Source organism: Canis lupus, chromosome 20, assembly GCF_003254725.2.
Source record: "Canis lupus dingo isolate Sandy chromosome 20, ASM325472v2, whole genome shotgun sequence".
Classification (NCBI taxonomy): Eukaryota; Metazoa; Chordata; class Mammalia; order Carnivora; family Canidae; genus Canis; species Canis lupus.
The window spans coordinates 25513955-25536772 of record NC_064262.1 but is presented as its reverse complement, the minus strand read 5'-3'; the positions used below and the strand labels follow the sequence as shown (position 1 = coordinate 25536772).

The following is a 22818-nucleotide window of genomic DNA, read 5'->3' as shown; positions in this document are numbered from 1 at the left end:
GGATCCCAAATAAGATCTTTAAAAACCTAAAATAAAATAAAAAAGAACAATGAGGAGTGCCCAGCTGGCTCAGTCGGTAGAGTATGTGACTCTATAAGCTGGAGCCCCACAACGGGTAGAGAGATGACTTAAAAATAAAATATATAGGGGATCCCTGGGTGGCGCAGCGGTTTGGCGCCTGTCTTTGGCCCAGGGCATGATCCTGGAGACCTGGGATCAAATCCCACTTCGGGCTCCCAGTGCATGGAGCCTGCTTCTCCCTCTGCTTGTGTCTCTGCCTCTCTCTCTCTCTATCATAAATAAATAAATAATTTTAAAAAAAAAAATATATATATATACATAAACTAAAAAAGAACAGTGACACAATATGAAATTCCAAAATATTTTGTTGAGTGAAAAAAGCCAGACACAAATGAGTACATACGGCATTATTTCAATTATACAAACTTCAGTAATAGACAAAATTAATCCTCGGTGAAAGAAATCAGACAGCCTTTGCCTCTGCAGGATGGGTGGGGAACTGACTGGAAAGGGACAGGAGGGAAATTTCTAAAGTAATGGAAACATTCTATATCTTGATTGGAGTGAAGATAAAATGAACATATACATTTGTCAAAACTTATCAAACTATATAGTGAAGATCCGAGCTTTTACTACAAGTAAATATATACTTACAAAGTATAAAGTATGTTATGTTATATATGCAAAATAACATTTTATGTAACATACATATGTATCTGTAGTTTTTTTTAGGCACTTTGTGACAAAAGACTGTCTTCTCCATCTAAAATGAACCAAGTCTGATCTGATAGATCCATTTAGCTTGGTTCCTTCACAATCTAGTCCTGCTTCATATAATACCATTTGCTACAGACTATTTTAGTCTGTGCATCTTCCCAGAGAGCTGCCATGAAATAGAAACAGCAGAATCTTCTCCCACAAGAAGACCGTGACATTTCCATACAGACGGCACCCAAAGTGCCCTGTGTCCCTGGGAGTGGCCAGCTCAGGGTGCAGATAACACAAACGTAACATTTTCCTTTACCACGTACCAAGGATGAGCCTATCTAATATGATTCAAACACAGTAATGAAGACATAGTAACAGCAATTGTCATATAATTTAAATCATATTCTTGCTATGAAGAGAAGACTAGTGAAATGCTTTCTAGTGCCATGTTTCTAAAATGAAGATGTTGGAAGAACTGTGCCCATGTAATTATTACATAAAATAGTAGCTTTCACACTGCGGTGGATTCCATCCACATCTTTATGCTATTCTGAGTAGATCAAGTAGATTTACACACACACACACACACACATACACAAATGCACCTGCTGGGAACAATCCTGTGCAGTACACAGAATGGTTCTGGATAAAGGGAAATAACACTTTGGAGACACTACAGTTTCCTTTCCATCCAGGAGTGTCTGATTCCAAACACACTTGATTATCTGACCCACCCTTCCTCGGTTCCATGATGAGGCAGCCCTGGCACAATGCCTCTTGGACCTTCGCTTATTGGTGGATAGAAGAGTTTCAGCAACAGACAGTATATCACACATTAAGAACAGGACTATACAGGACCCACTAAGCAGATAATAGATGGATAGGTACCCCTGCCTGTCCCTCCGCCAACCCTTTCTCCAAAACGCCCCTGCGCTGAAACCTGTGGGTGCTCCCATCAAATGCCTTGACAGAGTGTTTCCTCTACAGTTCTATCAAGTCCTAACAATCCAGGTACTGGCATTGAATTCATAATCCAGGTTCCTAAACACTAAAATCTAGGCTTAGAAATAAATCACCAGTCAAATTCAATTAACCATAATAACAGCTCATCTTTATTGGGCATTTACTATATGGCAGGCCCTGTTCTGCACACTTTCCAGTTACTAGCTTATGTAATACCCAAATGAAAGCCAGGTTACAGATGAGGACACACTCTCAGGTGAAGGTGTTAGACCTCAAGCAAAGCCTGAGGAGATAAACAATGAATAAGGCACAGTCTCTCTTCAATAAGCTTACCACCTTGTATGGAAATGAGAGGAGGGACATAACTCATAGCTCAGAATAAGTTAAAAAAAAAAACTACAAAGTACACACACTGAGGGGAGCCCAAAAGAAGAAAGGTTTGTTCAGCGTGGTGGGATGTTGGAGGGCTTCCTGGAAGAGGTGTCCGACTGGAAGATGACATAAATAGTGGGAGCTTTTCATAACTGTCGGTCCATTGCTCCCCAAACTGCCAGAAGGCCTGACCGCTCCTTCTGCCCCCTCCAGTTTCATCTGGAACAGGCCTGTTTCCAAGGACCTGCTCAGCCCAGCCCAGCCCTCCTTTCCTTTAACACATTCCTCCAGCTGCTGCTAGCCCTTCTAAGCCCTCAGGCACATATGGGAACTTTTCACCACGCTCAACTCTGCGACCCCCCTTGGTGCTTTCATGGGGGAGAACCAGTGTCGTGGCACTTGGTGGTACAAGTGATCCTTTACTGGAATCAAGTCCTCTGTTGGACTGATCTGGGGACAGCCCCTTGCCTGCACCAAACCGAGACTGGAGGGACTCCCCACCACACCAGCAGTCATCAGAGCGGTGGGCACTCCTCTACAGGCTTCTAAGAGAGGAATCTGCCTTCATTCCTTCCCAGAAATCAAGCCCTCCAGTTCAGGAGGGTCATCCCACCCACCTCCACCCCCCCACACACACACTCACCTCTTCCCACCGGGCTTGCATTAAGGACTCAAACCCTCGCTTTTGGATATCTGTGTGATCTTGGGCAAGTAACTTATCCAATGTCAGTCCCAGTTTCCTCACCTGTAACCCGGGGTTTTACAAATTCACCTCGCTCTCAGAACTGTCAATCAGAACAAAACAGCCAAGGAAAGCCTGCCACACAGAGCCCGGCACGCGGTGAGCCAACAGTGAAGAGTAGCTACCACTGTCATTATCAACGATAAGGATGATAGTGGTGCTGGAGGCAGCGTGAACTTGGGCTTGATTCGCGCTGACCGAAAATACTCCTTCTTTCCCTCCCCCCACGCCTGGGGCTGGGCCACACGACCGAGACACATGCGTCATCCAGCTCTGGGGTGAATGCAGGATCTTCAGGCGGCGGGGCGTGCACAGGAACCGCAGGGCGGTCATGCCCCAACCCACCTGGAGGGATGCCGGGTGAAGCCGGTTCCTCGTCCGTAACCACAGACCCCTCGTTCATACCCATTCTCGGGGTCTGGAAACGGAGAAGTGGCCCAAGAACGCAGCGGCTGCGCCGGCTGCATCGGCTGCATCGCTCCCCAGGGGAGCCCCGGAGCCCGTCCACTTTCACCCCTGCCTCAGTTTCCCAACTCCCGCAGGCGAAGCTGCGCCTCACTTGGTGGCTGGGATAACAGGTTGGCAAGCAAGCCAGGCCTGGGGAAAGTCTCCCCGCTTGCGGGCGCAAACCCAACCCCCCCCAACACCACCACCACCTCTTTCCAACGCAGGTGGGCACACGACCCACAATCTCTCAACAACTTTGCTTATTTCACCACCGCAGGGCGCACGGCCCCAACTTCCCCTCCCAGCTGCGCCCGCAGGAGGAACGCGGGAAATCGAGATGCGGCGGCTGGGGCTGGGGCGGGGGGGGGGGTGGGGACCCCGCAGGCCGCTCCCGGGTTTGCAGGCACCTCCCGGAGGCGCGTCCCGTCTTACCTTGTCTGACGGCTTTGAAGGTGACGGCCTCCTTGCAGCTGTCGATGACTCCCAGCACGTCGTAGCGGGGCAAGCCGGACACCCGGATCCCCTGCACCTCCAGGAGCAGCTCCCCCTCGCCCAGCCGAGGGCCCTCGCCGCCGCCGGGAAGCCCCTTCGGAGCTTCGGCCACCGCTCCGACGTACGGAAACTCCCCATTCTCCGCGCCCCCCAGCACCGTCACCCCCAGCTCACCCTGGGGTCCCCGCCTCACGGTGCATTCGTGAATCTTGCTAGTCCAGTGGTTCTTCTTCTGGATCACCCTCGACATGATGGGTTACACCTCTCCTTACCACCACCACCACCCCCCAACACACACACACACAAATAATAATAATGCAATGAGAGACAGGTGCCCCCCACCGCACAAGCCCCCAGGCCCCCGCTGGTTCATGGGAGAGACATCTCCCCCAAAATAACGCCACGGGAGAGAGAAACTTGGCAGCCTCGCTCCCCTGCACACACTCGCGCACTCAAGCCATCATAAAACAAACTTTCTGGGCTCCCCCGCGAGCCCTGCACAGGCGCCCGCGAGCTTTGTTTGCATTCCGGGGCTCCTCGGTCCACGCTCCGGCGCCCGAACGTTCTCCCCGGGACCAGAGTCCACTCTGCGCCGCTTGGGTGTTGTTTTTTTTTTTTTTTCTTTTTTCCTTTTTTTTTTTTTTTTTCTTTCCTCCTCCCTTCCTTCCTTTCTTGCCTCTTGGAAATGCGGTGTCTCCTCTCCGCCTCCCGCCTGGCTCGCCTGTCCTCGCTGGCGGGCTGTTCCTGAGGGCGAGGGCAGCCCTTGCAGCCAGTTGCTGGGAGCCCTGGAGACGCGGTTGCAGAGCGGGGGTGGGGGGGGCCCAGGAGGGAAGCGCCTGCGGCCCCTTTAAGCAGATACAAAGGCTCGGCTTGTTTTGTTACAGTTCATTCTATTCCGCGCCGCCGAGCGCAGCGGCCGGCGAGAGGAGACGCGCGCGCATGCGCCCCGCGGCCTCCTGCCGGCCGGCCCGGCCCCGCCTCCCCCTCCCGGAGGGAGAGATTCCAGTGTGCTTCCCGCTGGGTCCTAAAGCCGACCCGCCCGAAGGCGACTTCGCCCCCCGCCCCCTTCCACGCACCCGTCTTACTCCTCCTTTTCTTTCCTGGCCCTAGAGCCAGCGTATCCCTTGGGGATGCGGGGATGCGTACGTGCTTTTTTTTTTTTTTTTTCCTCCCACTCTTTGCAACTTTTGAAATAGGGGCGACCCCGGCTTTGGCGTTGTAAAACCCTTTCCAACAGGTGGGGGTTGGGGAGCTCACACTCACACCCTCACCCTCGCGCTCGCAGTCACGCACACACGCACGCGCTCACGCCGGCCTCGGCCTCTCACCGCCCTCGGCCAGTGGCTGGCCACGCTGTCGGTCACCCCGCCCCCAGCCCCCGCCGCACTTCCCTGCAGCACCCGGAGCTCGACCCGACCCGCCCCGACCCGCCCCGACCCGGAGGCGCGCGCCTGCCCTTCGCCAGCCTGCGCGCACCGGTGTGGGTCCCGGATCCGGGACTGCCAGCATCTCTGCAGACCCTGGGTCCCCTGGTACACCCCCCCCCCCCAACCTGGGATCCCTGGGAACTTTGAGATCCCCTTAAACTTTGGAGCCAACTTTTTAAGACACGAGGGAAAACTATAGGCACAGGAAAGAAGCCAAATGGCTGGAGGGGGGCTCAGGTCGTCAACCTAAAAGGGACCTAGCTTTTTCACTGCCTTTTAACAGCAAAGACTCCTCCTGGAGCCAGTCATCTGCCCCAGGCTCAAGTTCCTGGCTGAGCCCAGAATCCTTCCTTCCGACCCGCCCTGGGGCCAGGAGATGAGGATCACCCACCGGTCTTGGATCTGCACGCGCGCCCAGGCGCCCGCGGGGTGGGGGCGGGGGCGCGGGCTAAGCAGCCACATCCCGGAATTCACGCCCCCGGGATCAGGGCCGCCCTGGGGTGCGGGCCGAGCGAGGGCCTGTCCCCGCTAGGTTTGGGAGTGAGCTCTCAGGGGCCTCCAACAGAAAGAATACCCTGCACGGGGAAGGCTGTCCTACCCAAATAACACCCAAATCGAGAGTCTCCTAAGCCATCTCTTTTTCTCAGTGATTTATAACATATATGTTCATCTTGGGTCACAGAAGAGATTCCAAGGGCAAAGCAAGGGAGGGGGACGCAGAAAGGATGGGATGCTGCAGAAGTCGAGGTTGAAAGCCAGGCTATGGTGTTTAGGTTCCCACGGGTCCAGTCTCTCCGTGACCTTGAGCAAGCCCCAAGACCCCTCAGAGCCTTCCTCTCTCCCCTGTTAAGTCTAACAATACCTTGCAAGGTTCTTGGGAGTATTATTACATGGGAGAACACTTGTAAAGTGCCCAGCTTGTAAAGCGAATACTTGTAAAGTCGCATGTAATAAAAACTTGTATTAGTAGTAGTAGTATTGGGGAAAACAATTAGGAAATCATTTGGGGGGTCTCAAGTAAGATGAGGATGATGATTCCTCCTCTTCTTTCTATAGCTTAAAAATATATAGGCACACACTTAAATGTTTTGGAAACACTCTTTGTAGGTCACTCTTCTAAGCTATTAAAAATAAGGGAAGAATGTTGATGCTTCTCTCCTGAGTATCAGAACTGAAAATCCCAGTGTCCAGTATTTGTGGAAGAAGCAAGTGGCCAATTTTTCCTGGCTCTTCTTAATGAGGGAAACTTCATCTCCACTCTCTTTACAAAGAAGCAGTTTGTCTCAAACTTAACTGGATCAGAATGAGTGGGAGCTTCAAAACTTTATTCCCAAACCCAGACACAGATCCACCTAATCAGAATCTTAGGAATGGGCTCTTGCCTCTAGACTTTTAAAAAAGACTGCCCCCGCCCCCCAAGTGGTGCTGGTACACAACACTGAGGACTACAAGTCTAGCATCTTGGTTCCTGAGCATTTTTAAAACACAACCTTTTGGATAAAAAATACTAGGGTCCACACCATCCTCTAGAGTGTAACCTCCAGGAGGGCCTGGAACTTTGGCAGTTTGGTTTGCTAACATGTCCCCAGTTCCCAGCATGTATTGTACCTAGTTAATTCTCAAAGGATTCCTTGAATGAATCTCCCCACAAAAATGCACGTTTTTGCATACCACCTTAAAGTGGAGTCACAGATGCCCCTACAAATCACTGGTAAGCTTGACCTTGTGTTTCCCCCTCCTCCCTACTCCATATTTTAGTAGTCTGATCTCTTGCCAAGAATGCCCCACCTGCCTGGAATCAATGACTCCTACCTCCCCATTCAACTCTCACTCCCACCTGGAGCCTTCTAAAGGAAGGCTGAGACCAAGTGGTCTGCAGGTCCTCCCAGTGCAACAATATCATCTTCCCTCTCTAGGATTCCAGGTATCTCTGCCGCCAAGAGGGGAAAGGACCAGGAATTTAGCATCCCTCAGATTTCAGATGTGGAATAAACCCCAGAAAAGAAGAGATACCTGATAGTACAGAGGGCAGAATGGAGAGAGGTATAGAAAGACACATTATAGGGCAGCCCTGGTGGTTCAGTGGTTTAGCGCCGCCTTCGGCCCAGGGCGTGATCCTGGAGACCTGGGATCGAGTAGCGCGTCAGGCTCCCTGCATGGAGCCTGCTTCTCTCTCTGCTTTGTGTCTCTGCCTCTCTCTCTCTCTCTCTCTCTGTGTGTCTCTCATGAATAAATAAATAAAATATAAAAAAAAAAGAAAGACACATTATAAATCCAGGAACATAAGTAACTTGAACCTCCAAAGCAGCTAAAACCACCAATTTCCAGGTACTAAAACCACCAATTTCCAGGTACTAAAACCACCAATTTCCAGGTACTAAGTTTATGATGTTCCCAAACTTTCTGCTCCTCATATGACCTTTTATATCTCTGCCGTTACATCTGGTCCAGTTCCAATGTCCCAGTCTGGAAGCAGGGCAGAAATCAGATCTATCCTATCCAAACTTTGAGTCCTCAGCATGTAAACCCATGCCTTACTTGGAGTGTACCCCATACACACTTGCTGAATGAGTACACGAATGCATGGATAAAGTATGACATTAACCTGGGGTACCTGGCTGGCTCAGTCAGTAGAGCATATGACTCTTGATCTTAGGGTGTGGGTTGGAGCTCCACAATGGGTGTAGAGATTGCTTAAAAAAAAAAAAGTGTGACATTAAACTATAAGTATGTGTGTGACCTTTGACACAAAACCCATTTAGTTTTGGTAGCTAGAATTAAGTTATTTATAGATTGCTTTCTTGAAAAAGCTTATAGTTATCTTGAAGTAGATTTTTCTTGAATAGAGGTTCAAGAAACCTCTATTCTTTCTTGGCTTCTTTCACTTATGCTATGACTTTGGCAATATATTCCAATGGAGAAAATAATATCATAAAATATCTAAACTTTGAGACTTACCATATGTGCCAGGATCTTTCTGTTTTTTTTTTTTTTTTTTTTTTTTTTAATCATCACAACTGTGTGAGGGAGATATGACTTGGATTTTACATGAATGACCTTGACTTTACAATTGGGGAACAAAACAACTAAAGAAACCTGCTCCCAAGCATGGAAGTGACAAAGCTAGGATATGAGTCCAGGGGCATAACCCAAAGTCCATACACAGAACCACCACACTGTGAGAGTGTAGGATGTGGCCATCTGCCATTTAGCATATTTAAGTAATAGCATTTTTTTTGGCTCCTGAATTTGCCACATAGTGTGTGCACCCTAATTAAGTCACCCTCCTATCTTTTCCCTGTAATCTGATGGAATATGGTGTTCCACTCTGGAATCCAACCCCCGGTTCCCCATCCATGGACTCAAACTGAATAATACACTGGGATGTAAAGAGGATTAATTTGCAAACATTTCTAAATTGTTTGGAGATCTGTGGGCTGTGGTACAGGTGACGTGCCAAACATCCTTTTACTGCTATTGCACAAGCATTTTAACAATGAAATCTTAATAAACACAATATATTCAGATGGGAAGTAAACTGTAACACGATAAACTCTATGCAAATTAAGATCTTATTTTCATATAACTGATTCCACTAAAGGGAAAGAAGAAAAAAACCCCACAAAGATAATATGTGCATCTCTTTTCTCTCTCCCAAATACGTTTCTTCCCAAAGAAATTTATCATAGCAGTCTAAAGTGGCATTTTACTTCATTTTTCTGATAATGTGAGGATGGAAAATGAGTTGGTCAAGCTCTGGGGCAAAGGAGGACATATAAATCAGTTATCTTTTAATTTCTGAAGAATGCCATCAAGAGGCATAAATTAGAGATATCAAGATAAATACTCTGTATTCAATAAGGTAACTGACTCCACACGGGTGATTTAGAGCAGAGGATCAGCAGAGGAGGTTGAAGCCATTAGTTGAGAAAGAAGGGAAATGGCAATGAGAGCCATTTTCTTAGTCATCTGTGGGAGGCACTTTTATGATATACTTGATAACTTGTTCTTTTCCTCATGGGGAGGCAGATGGGTGGTCTTCTCTGATCCTAGTATTCTTTCCTTCAGTACTTCCAGATGGGCAAGAGTAAATAAAATTAATTCTTAGACTCTTTCAAAATATCACACATGAACTGTTCTTTTTTTTTTTTAACTATTTATTTATTTATGATAGTCACACACACACACAGAGAGAGAGAGAGAGAGAGAGAGACATAGGCAGAGGGAGAAGCAGGCTCCAGGCACCGGGAGCCTGACGTGGGATTCGATCCCGAGTCTCCAGGATCGCGCCCTGGGCCAAAGGCAGGCGCCAAACCGCTGCGCCACCCAGGGATCCCTGAACTATTCTTTTAATACCCCAAAAGAAATCCTGGAAGAAGGTCTAATCTTGGCTACTGTTGCAGTTTGTTTCCATGTGAAAAATAACTGATAACTACAAAATTTGAAATATGATGTTGGGTTTGAGGAACCCAGAGAAACCCAAAAATGTGTCATGAGACTCTCTCCTGAAATTTCACAAATGGTTCCACTATATAAAACACAAAGTATCATCCTACCTAATTCCCCTGACAACACACCTGATGGTATTGTTAATTTTCTTGGGAACAGGATATTTGCATTCTTTGATAAGAGACGTTTTATCTCCTTTCTATTTCCCACTGACTCTGAAAATATAGTCATTTGAATATGGTAGATGCTTAAATAATACAGGATTTTGTTATTGAAGTTGTTTGCGCTCTATATTTCTTGTTTTAGATCTTTAACAATTTACTGTGCTAAAACAGAACTGAGAGAAGAGGAAAACATACTTTGAAACCTAGGGTAGGATGCCCATATTTTTTTGTAAACTAATGTTTCTGTCTTTTGACATCACTTTGTTTTTAAGACTTATTTATTATTTTTGGGACGCCTGGGTGGCTCAGCAGTTGATCCTGGAGACCCGGGATTGAATCCCACGTTGGGCTCCTGGTGCATGGAGCCTGCTTCTCCCTCTGCCTGTGTCTCTGCCTCTCTCTCTCTCTCTCTGTGTGACTATCATAAATAAATAAATAAATAAATATAAAATATTAACTCTTGGGAACACGATTTCAAATGACTTAATTTAATTCTGCCTTTTTAATATTTTTAAAATTGTTCTGCAAAAACAAATATTACTGGAGTATTTTTAAAAAACATGGGCATCCCATGGGGTGGGCACCTGGGTGGCTTAGTCAGTTGAGCATCCCACTCTTGGTTTCAGTTCAGGTCATGAGATCAAGCCTTGTGTTGGGCTATATGCTTACTGCAGAGTCAGCTTAGATTCTCTCCCTCTGGGCAGCCCAGGTGACTCAGAGGTTTAGCACTGCCTTCAGCCCAGGGCATGATCCTGGAGACCTGGAATCGAGTCCCACGTCAGCTGCCTACATGGAGCCTGCTTCTCCCTCTGCCTATGTCTCTGCCTCTCTCTCTGTGTGTGACTCTCATGAATAAATAAATAAAATCTTAGGAAAAAAAAAAAAGATTCTCTCCCTCTGCCCCTCTCTCCCCCTCATGCTTATGCACTCACACATATGCTCTAAATAAATAAATAAATAAATAAATAAATAAATAAATAGGGACACCTGGGTGGTTCAGTTGGTTGAGCATTTACCTTCTGCTCAGGTCATGATCCCAGGGTCCTGAGATTGAGCCCCACCTCAGGTTTCCTGTTCAGGGGGAGTCTGATTCTCCCTCTCCCTCTGCCTTTCTCCACCTCCCCCCATGCTTTCTCTCTCAAATAAACACTCTTTAAAAATAATAAATAAGTCTCTTTTTCTTAAAGATTTTATTTATTCATTCATGAGAGACTGAGAGAGAGAGAGAGAGGCAGAGACAGAGGAAGAGGGAGAAGCAGGCTCCACGCAGGAAGCCTGATATGGGAGTTGATCCTGGGATTCCAGGATCACACCCTGAGCCGAAGGCAGACGTTCAACACTGACCCACCCAGGTGCCCCAGAGTCTACCCTCTTAGGTTCTCTCTCTTTCCACTCAGAATTTATAATTATTTTATGGAATAAAGTAATCCTTTTTATGCCTTTTCACTCAGCAATATGCTGTCAATTTCCTATTTGTAAACATAAACCCATAGTTACCACTTTAGTAGCTCAACAATATTTATTTATTTTTCAATATTTTATACGTTCAGTGTTCCAAAAGGTATTTAACCAATGCCCTGTTACTGATCCTTTAAGATTCTGAGTGGGGCTAAAGTCATCATTTGTATTAGAATGTCTCGGTTGCCAGTGGCAGAAACCCAGTTGAACTAGCTCAAGCAAAAACTGTAAGTGAATTAGCCCATGTAACTTGCAAGACCAGAGGTGAAACTAGTTTTCAGCACAGCCAGCTGAAGAGGCTGGAAGCCATGCTCTTGGCATTCTCTCCCTCGGTCTCTTGGCTCTGCTTTCCTCCATTGCCTTCAGCCTCTCCAACCACATCCAGATTGGCCTTCTCCAGACAGCCAGGAAACAGCTTTCACTATGCAAACTTAGCAATCCCAGAAGAAAGGAGATTTTCAGTAACAGATGGAAAAAGCAATCAGGGAAATTTCAGTTTGTATTAAAGCTTTCAGTTTCAATTGTTCAAAGTACAGGTAAAGTCTACCTCCCTTGCAGTGGCTTTGGCAATAAACACAAGTCCATCACAAACATCATTAGCTGCCTGTCAAGCCTGGCCAGGGTCTGTGTTTAGACCTTGGGACTAAAGAAATCCCATCAAGTTGGGTTCCTCTGTAGACTGCTATCATGATCCCCTTTTCTAGTGACCTCAGACATCCAAGAATTCGAATAGTCGTAGGAATTTTATTCCAACCCAACTGCAGTGGTTGGTCCTGAAGCTGGCAACAGTGCAGGATGGAACCCTTTGCAAAGGAAGCCTGTCAGATGTAAGACTTGTTTAATATAGATGAATTGTTAAACTACCGAACATCAGTTTCAAATGCTCTGAAATGAGTTTTTCTGGGGCAAAACTAAAAAAAGAATTATATATTCCAAGATGGCCATGACGGTTCATTCATTCATTCATTCATTCATTCAACAAATGTTGATTGATTAAATACTTATTTTGTCAACCCTTCTAGGCACTAATGATACAAAACTAAATGATACACTTTTTTTTTTTTTTTTCCCCTTAGAGGAAGCTTGCCTCCTAACTGGATACTAGAACAAGAAAACAGACAAGGGGCACCTGGCTGACTCAGTAGGTAGAGCCTACATCTCTCGATCTTAGGGGCTGTGAATTCAAGCCCCATACTGGTATAGAATTTACTTTGAAAAGAAAATTAAAAGAGAAGAGCAAAGAAAAAAGAGAAAAGAAAAGAAACAAACCAGTTCAATAGTGTTTGGTAAGTTTAGTTACAGGGAGCTCAGGGTGATCCTGAAGGACATTTTTTTTTTCTTTTTTTAAGTGAGGGGGCAGTGGGAGGGAATGAAGGAGAGAGAGGGAGAGAGAGAGAGAGAGAGAGAGAGAGAGAGAGAGAGAGAGAGAGAGAATCCTAAGCAGGCTCCACATGCAGCACAGGCTGGAGCCTAGTGCATTACTTGATCCTACAACTCTGAGATCACGACCTGAGCAGAAACCAAGATTTGGAGATTTAACCAACTGAGCAACCCAGGCGCCCCCTGAAGGAGATTTTAAAAGGGAGGATTGTGATTTGTAAATATGGCTTTGGAAATTAAAGGTGCCATTGTTAGGAGAACTTCTTGCCTCCTCCCCCTCTAATTTATTTTAATGGTATTTTAAGAACTGAAAGACAAAGTCCAGTTTTATGATCACATTATGGTATGTGAAGGTGTATTTTATGGAGCCATTCATAGAGTTCTCAGATAGCTACAGTCGCCCACAATGCGAATATATAGTTCTATAAAGCACAACTCTGTCTTGCCACAAAGCTGATCCAGCAAACACTAGGTGGGGTTTCAGAAGATGACTCAGGATAATGAAGCAATCTGGCATCTGAGCAACCTTGCTCCTTGAACTGTGCCATCTTTGGAAAATTGTTCCCCAGGAAATCTTGTAGCCAGATGAATGAAGACCCAAAAAATGTTATTATTCCCGTTCCAAATTTAGCACGTTCCTAGAATTTTAAACTCATTTTTATGGACTGTTGCCCAGGTAAGGGGAGCCTTAGCCAAATCCAGAGTGGTTATGAGCAACACCCCCCTCCCCAGGGAGTCAGTGCCCAAATTTGGAGTCTTTGCATCCAGAACATTTCTAGCATTAACTGGCTGAGAAATTCAGCATGCCTGAGTTTGGGTACCCCAAGGATTTTACATGCAGCAGTGAACTGCTGAATTAAGCTAAGTGTTGGAAGACACTGGAGTTTTAATTATTAAGTTAGCCCTCTGCTTTAGCGAATGCACAAGCTGGCATATGCTTGGGAATGTTTCCCCTTCCAAACTCACAGCATCTGCATTTTTCAGATATTTGACCTTGATCTTGTGACCTTTCCTTTAGAATCCTGAGAGTTCTGGGAACATTCACAGAGCTGAGTGATGGGAGCAGAAACTAGACAGCAAATCATTTTTTGTTTTCTTTTTTTTTCCCCACTTAAATCCTGTGTTACCCCATTTCACAGTAGACCCAATTTCCCCTTCAGTTATTAATTTTATGTTAACCTATCACCTCAAGCTGACTTTACTTTTTTAATTGACATCACTAAAGCCCAAAACTATTAAAGCTATACGATCCACTTGCTAAGGCAAGCTGGCATTTCCTGATGCTTCTCTAGGCTAGGGTTTTCGAACTTTTTTGAATGTTGTTCAAATAAGAAATGCATTTTGTTTCTCTATCTAGCACACATACACATGTATACATATGATTGAAACAAAAGTTTCACAAAACTGTATTTCTCCCTACTGTATAAGATGCCCTATGTAAGGGGAATATGGCCCACAGCCAGATCTACCCTTTAACCTTTCCCTGCATCACCAATGAGCTAAAGACAGTCTTACATGTATAAATGACTGAAAAACAAATGAAAAGAATAACATCTATATTGAGGCATATTTACAGAATGTCATGAACCCTTAATCTTTGCATTTATTATCTCATTACATCTTTATACTAATTTGTCTTTGTGCTAATCAAAATCATGACCATAATAGAAATGGTTAACATAATAGAAATTAGTTAACAGTTTTTGAGTTTTGAGTGTGCTGGGCATTTTGGTAAATCTATTTTTATTTATTTTTTAAAAGATTTTAGTTATTTGACAGAGAGAGAGAGAGCAGAATGGCAGAATGGCAGGAAGAGGGAGAGAGAGAGAGAAGCAGGCCCTCCTCTGAGCAGTGAGCCCAATGCAGGGCTTGATTCCAGGACCTCAGGATCATGACCTGAGCCAAACGCAGACACTTAACCGACTGAGCCACCCAGGTGCCCTGGTAAATGCTTTAGATGATGCATTTATTTAATCTTCTCTACTCTATGAGGCAGGGAGCATTAGTATTCCCATTCTACAGATGAAGAAACCGAGGCTTAACCAGGCTAGGTAACTTGCACAGGTTCACACAACTAGGAGGTGTCAGTTAGGATTTGATCTTAGGCTTCTCTGCTTCCAGATCTGTGGTTTTTACTGCTCTTGGTGTTTGCGGCTCCTAACCACAACTTGACACATAGGATGGGCCCGACACATATTTGAAGAATGAATGAATACACACATGAATGGATGAAGGATACAGGGATAGAATGATGATTTCTTATGATTCTAACCAACTATGGGGACACAGATAAATTAAGTGATTCCTCTGTGCTTTAAAAAGCAAGCAAACAGGGCACCTGGGAGGCTTAGTTGGTTAAGCATCTGACTTCCACTCAAGTCATGATCTCAGGGTCCTAAGATCAAGCCCTTAGTCAGGCTCCACTCTCTCTGTCTCTCTCTCTCTCTCTCTCTTCCTCTGCCCTTCCCCCTGCTTGCACGCACACGCACACGCGCGCACACACACACACACACTCCCTCTCTAAAAATAAAATAAATAAACAAGCAAAGTAAATGTCTCATTTATTGAGTGCCAAAAAGTGCATGTAAGTGCTTTCAATACCCTTTCTCATTTGACCCTCATAATGACACTAGGAAGCAGGTGCTATCCCTATTTTGCAGAAGAGACTGAGGTTCGGAGAGGTTAAGTACCTTGCTAAGATAAAACAGCCAGTATTCACGGGACGCCTGTGTGGCTCAGCGGTTGAGGGTCTGCCTTTGGCTCAGGGTGTGATCCTGGGGTCCTGGAATCAAGTCCCATATCTGGCTTCCTGGATAGAGCCTGCTTCTCTCTCTGCCTGTGTCTGTGTGTTTCATGAATAAATAAATGAAACCTTTAAAATAAAGCACCAGTATTCAGACCTGATGTGACAAACATCGTATTTTTATTTTTTCAAACATCATATTTTTAATCACAATGCCATGTGCCTCTATTTATTAATTTCTTGGGTTTTTTTAAGTGTATTTGTTTAAGTAATCTCTACAGCCAACATGGGGCTTGAATTCCAACACAGCCAGCTAGGCACTCCCATTTATTATTATTTTTTTAAAGATCTTATTTATTCATAGAGACACAGAGAGAGAGAGAGGCAGAGACACAGGCAGAGGGAGGAGAAGCAGGCATCATACAGAGAGCCTGACCTGGGACTCGATCCAGGGCCTCCAGGATCACGCCCTGGGCTGCAGGCGGCACTAAGCCACTGCGCCACCGGGGTTGCCCCCATTTATTAATTTTTAACGCCACTGTAATACCCCATGGTTTTTCAGGCAAAATAAACAATGCATCACAGGCTTCATTAATAACTGTAATGTTTTATAATCACATATTTCTCTATCAAAAAATTCAAAACCCAAAGTGGAAGAAGCAGAGGAAGTATAGAGATGTCTTTTAGTACATTTGATATAAAGATTGTGTTATTAAAATGTTGTTGCATAATCTTTGCAAATTTTCTATATATCTAAAATTATTCTAAAATTAACAGTTTGAAAAAATTTAAATTAAATTAACAGGTTTGAGGTGCCTGGGTAGCTCAGTAAGTAGGTTAAGCATCTGACTTAGGCTCAGGTCATGGTCTCAGGGTCCTGGGAGTGAGCCCCACCTCAGGTTCCCATTCAGCAAGGAGTTTGTTTGTCCCTCTGCCTCTACCCCAGCTCGTTCTCTCTCTTTCTTTCTCTCTCACTTTCTTTCAAATAAACAAACCTTTTACAAAAAAATAAAATTAAATTAACAGTTTATTTTTAAAAAACCACTGAGGCACATGAAAAATGTTTAATTCATCATTAGGAAAATGCAAACCAAAACCGCAATGAGGGATACCTGGGTGGCTCAGAGGTTTAGTGCCACCTTCGGCCCAGGGTGTGATCCTGAGTGCCGGGATTGAGTCCCACATCGGGCTCCCTGTGAGGAGCCTGCTTCTCCCTCTGCGTATCTCTGCCTCTCTCTGGGTCTGTCATGAATAAATAAAAATCTTAAAAAAACAAAACAAAACAAACCCACAATGAGACAGATACTATCATACACCCACCAGGATGGGTATAGTTGTGTTTTTTTGTTTTTTTGGTTCTTTTTTTTAATTGAAAATAACAAATGAAGATGTGTGGAAATCCGAACACTTATACGTTGCTGGTGGGACTCTCAATGATGTAGACACTGTGCAAAAACGGTTTAATGGTTCCCTCAGTAAGTTAAACAGAGTTACCATATGACTCAACAATTCCACTCGTAGGTATATATGACCCAAAAGAATTGAAAATAAATGTACAAACAAAAACTTGTACATGAATGTTCATAGCAGCATTCACAATATCCAAAGGTGGAAACCACCCAAATGTCTGTCGACAGATGAATGGATAAACATAATGTGGTCATCCATACAATATAATACTATGCAGCTATAAAGAGAAACAAAATACTGATACATGCTATAACATGGAAGAACCTTGAAAACTTGATGTCAAGGGATGGCTGGGTGGCTCAATGGTTGAGCACTTGCCCTCAGCTCAGGTCGTGATCCCAGGGTTCTAGGACCAAGTCCTGCATCAGGCAGGGAGCCTACTTCTCCCACTGTCTATGTCTCTGCCTTTCTCTGTGTGTGTCTCATGAATAAATAAATAAAATCTTTAAAACAACAAAAAAGAAAACATGATGTCAAGTGAGAGAAGCTGAATAGAAAAGACCACATATTCTATGTTTCCATCTATATGAAATGCCCAGAATAGGCAAATCCATAGAGAGAGGAAATGAATTAGTGGTTCTTAGAAGGCAAGGAGTTGAGGGGATCAGGAGAAGTGCCATGAATGGTTATGGGATTTCCTTTTGTGGGGAGGAAAATGTTCTAGACCTAAATAGTCGTGTTGGTTGCACAACGGAATTTACTAAATGTCACTGAATTATATACATTAAAATGATTAAAATGGTGAATTTTATGTTGTCTAAATTTTACCTAAATTAAAAAAAAATACTCTGACAGCATTAAAAACTGTGATTATACTATAATTATATAGAATGTGCTGGAGTAGACAACATAATGTAGAAAGCAAAAGAATTAACTATTCCATGAAAACCAGTGCTCGGTACAGCACCTTGCTGCAGAGCATGGACTTTCATAATTGGCAGCTCTAGAACTAAAGCCTTGCGTTTGCGTGTCACATCACGGTTACATATCCTTTTTTTTTTTTAAGATTTTATTTATTTATTCATGATAGACAGAGAGAGAGAGAGGCCCCACGCCGGGAGCCCGACTCAGGACTCCATCCTGGGACTCCAGGACCGCACCCTGGGCCAAAGGCAGGCGCCAAACCGCTGCGCCACCCAGGGATCCCCACGGTTACATATCCTTAGGTAAGTTTTATACCCTGCCTGAGACTCACTGTCCTCATTCATAAACTGTGTATTAGTGCCGTTGGCATGGTGAAATGCTTTTTCTATTAGTTGTCACTTAGCGTAAAAGTGATAATGATGAGGAGGTTGAATGCATATTTCCTCTTTTTCATTTGTATCTGTTCTGAGTGTTGCTAACCTACCTGGTGATCATTACATTAAAAGCAAAATGATCTGGTTTTGGGGAGATAACAATCACATTTTTATATCTACATGTGGCTTTCTACATCCTAGGATAAGTATCCTGTGAACAGGTCTTTATAAAGTAGTTTCCAAAGAAGAATAGCAAACCACTATAACTATTATTTGGGGCTATGTTGAAATTTAGGCTAAATATTGCTATTACTAAAATTTCTAGAGTGGTCCCAACCTATTATTAAGTAAGAATTATCATGTTATCTAGGAATTGATGGAAAAGACTCTATGAAGAAAAAAGATATCTACTTTTCCTTCCCTTCCCCTTGAGGATAACTAAGCTGTCACTGTGAATATCAAGACTGCTATTTCTTCTTCTATTTGCATATGGCATCCTCCCAGGTAATTTATGGAGCAAATCTTGACACAGCTCCTGCAGAAAGCCTATAGCTCCTTAAGTGTCACCAGTAACAGAAAGGCCAAAACATTTAAAGAGGCAGAGGGAATTCATCTCCCAAAAGGTTCAAACACAAGACTCTCTGCCCTCCACCATACATAATTCTTCCACCCACACAACTCAGCCTTGTAAGGAAGACAATGACACTTCTAGAACCCTGCCCTCTAGCCTCTGCTCCTTTTCCTCTCTGGCTCTCCAGGGAGTTGAGGAATGCTGGAAAGAGCTGCAGGGTTTGGCTCTCAGTTGGTCAACCTCGATGCTGATTTCTCTATGGGACATTTTCAATCTCCGTTCTTGGCGTTGAGCTGCAGCAAGACAAGAGCTGCCAGCTGAGTGAATATTCATCCAAGGTCTGGAGGAGGGGTGGGAGGTGGGGGAGTCAGATGGATATCTGACGAGGGAAGGATTGAGCAGAGTTCCCATCCCTGCTCACACATCCTGGTCTTCCTAACAACGGTAATGAAGTTTGACTGCCCTACCTGATTAAAACCATCAAAATAGCTGAACCCCTCTTTCTTATTCTGTATTCTTTATCTGACTCCTCCAACAAGGTGGAATGTCCTGTGTTCATTTTAGTGGCACCTATACTTTTTTCAGGCATTTGTTCCTTCCAAAATATTTCCTGAGTACCTACTATGGACCGACAATTTGCTAAGTGCTGGGTACTGATTCAGCTTTTATTCAAGAAATATTGATTGTGCGCCTAACACACATCAGGCATTTGACCTACGAGGGAAGAAGTGAGCAAGTAAATGGACAGAGGCTCCATCCTCATGGAGCTTACATTTTAGTGGAGTGATATAAAAATGAGAATATAGTCTGTGAGTAGCATAGGTGCTATGCAATGTGGGAAGAGGCGACCGTGAGGCCCCGGTCGGGGATTGCTCTTATGTATAAGGGAGTCCGGGAGGCCTCCTGGCTAAATTTATATTTGAGCAGAATCCTGACAGAATGAGACACAGGACCAAGAGAATGGCCTGGAGACAGTGTTCCAGACAGAGGGAACAGCAGGGGCAGAGCCCCGAGTTGGGAGGGTGCTTGGTGTGGCAGGGAAATACAATAGACCATGCTTTTACCTTCATGGAATGTAGGGCATAGGAATCAAATATTCCTTTGTCTAAATCCGAGGGGACCTATGTGCCAAGAAGAATACACAGATGGGGCTGGAAGATCCTACAAAGACACCTGATCAAAGTTGAGGGAAGGATTGCTTTAGGGAATATAGTTTCTTTTTTTGTTTGTTTTTAAGATTTTATTTATTTATTGATTGATTGATGAGAGACACAGAGAGAGAGGCAGAGACACAGGCAGGGGGAGAAGCAGGCCATCAGCGTCTAGGACTCGATTCCGGGACCACAGGATCATGACCTGAGCCGAAGGCAGACACTTAACTGCTGAGCCACCCAGGTGTCCCCAACAATGTGGTTTAAACTGAAATGCAAAGAAGGAGACGTTAACTTAATGAAGAGGACTAAGACTCTGGGGTGTTAGGGAGGGTATTTCCCGTACAGGGAGCAGTGAGTATTCAAAGGGGTGGAAGGGAACAGGGCTAGTTCAAAGAAATAAAATATCCAGGGGTCTGCCTTGCAGAGAATGAAGAGGAACGCATCCTTGATAAGCTGGAAGATGTGAGTGGGGGACAAATCAGCCAGGTTCTCTACAGTTTGTAATTACTTAGTCGTTGAAGGAACTATGCTTACTGTCTGCCTTCCCTGCTGGAGCAAGTTCCAGAGGGCTGGGACCCTGTCTTGTTCACTACTGGGTCCCCAGCTCAGGCCCAGGATGTGGCCCACAGCACGGGTTTGTATTTGCTGACTGGCTGGCCTGCTTGCTGACATCTCCAGCCATCTAACAACAAACCAGCCTCAAGAGTGAAACTGCAGCCTACATTTTGTGCACAGCTGGCTCTGCCAGATTCAGGGTTTAGAAAAGGCCAAGCCAACTCGGCAGTATTCAGAGCTGTGATTTCTGTTTCAAAATCATAGATAGAAACTGACCATGACATTGGACAACTCCTCCCACTGAGAAGGAAAATCCAAATGTGGCACTTTAAAAAAAAAAAAAAGAAAGAAGGATTTTATTTATTCATTTGAGAGTGAGAGAGAGAGAGCAAGCACGAGGAGGGGGAGGGGCAGAGGGAGAAGGAGAAGCAGACTCCTCACTGAGCAGAGACCCCGACATGGGGCTCAATCCAAGGACCCTGGGATCATGACCTGAGCTGAGGGCAGATGCTTAACCAACTGAGCCACCCAGGTGCCCCTAAATGGCACTTTTCTACCTTAGCCATACTGAGGTGGGGCAGAGATTTCATCTCGACTTGGCCATCATCCTCTTCTCGGATGGATGCTCATTTGCACAGTGTTAAAGAGTACAAGTGTCGGATATGAAAACAATACTGTTCTTTTATTTCGGGATCATGTGTGGTATTACTTAAGCTACCTGAAACCCACCCGGTAGACTGATTGCCAAGACATCTTCACTGTGAGGGAATAAAAAGTGTAACAACTCTGTGGGACAAGGTGCAGAGATTTAGCCAAGCCCTCATTGTGTAAGCCTGAAGATTAACCTTTTGAGGACCATTCCTCATACCTGTCTCTTCAGCCTCCATTTCTCCCTCACCTCCTTCCCAGAAGCCCTCAACTTCCATTTCAGCAGAGCTGTGGTTCTGAGGGAGTGAATGCCATCCTCCCTAGGGCAGGCGCAGGTAACCCAGGTACAGCCTATAGGTCCACTTGGCTCACCCGGCTACGGTTGCTGGTACAGGGCTTCACACGGGCCCCCAGGCCTTGCATATGCAACGTGGGGACAGACGTTCCCTTCCGTCTGAGCTGTGTGGTGGCGTTGCAGATACCAGGCCTGGAACAGCAGTGCACGTTTTTGCACCAACCTGCTGTGCCCCTCTGGGGCCCGCACTCATTCAGAGGAGGCCAGAGGTGACACGTTGAAAGGAAAGAGCAGTGCAGCCCCAAAACACTGTGGACCTTGCAATCAAATCACATCTGAATTCTGTCCTGTTTTTGGACTCTTCCATTAGGTAAATCCATACATTCTGTTTACTGTTTAAACTGAGACTTCGGGCAGCCCTGGTGGCTCAGCGGTTTAGCGCCGCCTTCAGCCCAGGGCCTGGTCTTGGAGACCCAGGATCGAGTCCCATATCAGGCTCCCTGCATGGAGCCTGCTTCTCCCTCTGCCTGTGTCTCTGCCTCTCTCTCTGTCTCATAAATAAATAAAATCTTTAAAAAATAAAAAAAATAAACTGAGACTTCTGTAATCGGTGGCTCATTGTAGATGATAAAGGTGATGAAAATCCAGAAACAATTTTCTGCCCTCTAAAAATATGGCTGCCTGGAAGAAAACAGAATATGGTGGAACTTCTGCAAATCCATCTCTTAATTTTTTTTGGTGAGATCTTCCAAGAGTTAATGCCTTAAATATGTTTATGAAATTTTAAATAAGTAAAAATGCATGTATTTTCTTTTAAAATGCCAGTAGTAGGGCACCTGGGTGGCTCAGTCGGTTAAGCATCTGCTTTCACTCAGGTCATGATCTCGGGGTCCTGGGATTGCTCAGCGGGGATTCTGCTTCTCCCTCTCCCTCTGCCCTTCCCGCCACACCCCCACCCCACTCATGCTCTCCTTCTCTCTCTCTCTCTCTCAAATAGACAAAATCTTTTAAGAAAATGCCAACAGTACGAAAGGTATACAGTGAAAGGAGAGTCTCCATCCTCCCATCTCAGCTCCCCTCCCCAAAGGAAACATTTTAACTACACTTTTTAACTTACTGTGTATACTTCCTAAGAGATTCTGTACATAGAGCTCCCTTTTTGTTTACAAAATGGTGTTTTGTGCTGTCAGCCTTTGGCTTAGAAACATATCTCAGAGTTTGTTCCCTATCAGAAAATATTTCAGCTGCTTCTTATATAAGGCAACATGGCAAAGAATTTTTGGTTCATTTCATTGTCACCTGCAAACAGGGAGTACTTAAGCTTGTTTAATCAGCATAGTGAAGCAATAATAGCAAACACCTTCACAGGCTTCTGAGGAAATCCATTTAAAATTATTAAACAGCGCCAAACTATCCCATGTTTCGGTTTTGTAACTTATTAAACCAATCTCCTATAGAGAGTCATTTAGGTTGTAACCTTTAGCTGTCAACAAATGTTATGTATGCTCCTTTGTTGGAAAA

At 44.9% G+C, this 22818-nt stretch overlaps 1 protein-coding gene across 17 annotated transcripts in view; it reads right to left on the bottom strand.

Moving 5' to 3' along the window:
* MAGI1 (membrane associated guanylate kinase, WW and PDZ domain containing 1) overlaps positions 1-4701 on the bottom strand; it is a 641003-nt gene extending 636302 nt beyond the window's left edge. For 11 of the 17 annotated variants that reach the window (XM_025456481.3, XM_025456483.3, XM_025456484.3 and 8 more), the window contains exon 1: positions 3686-4700. In XM_025456481.3, the coding sequence (XP_025312266.1) occupies positions 3686-3995 (310 nt within the window). In that variant the 5' untranslated portion in view covers positions 3996-4700. Of the gene's footprint in view, positions 1-3685 lie in introns of all 17 variants that reach the window. The other 6 variants (XM_025456494.3, XM_025456495.3, XM_035703510.2 and 3 more) reach the window with 2 other exon arrangements.
* Positions 4702-22818: the final 18117 nt, after the last annotated feature.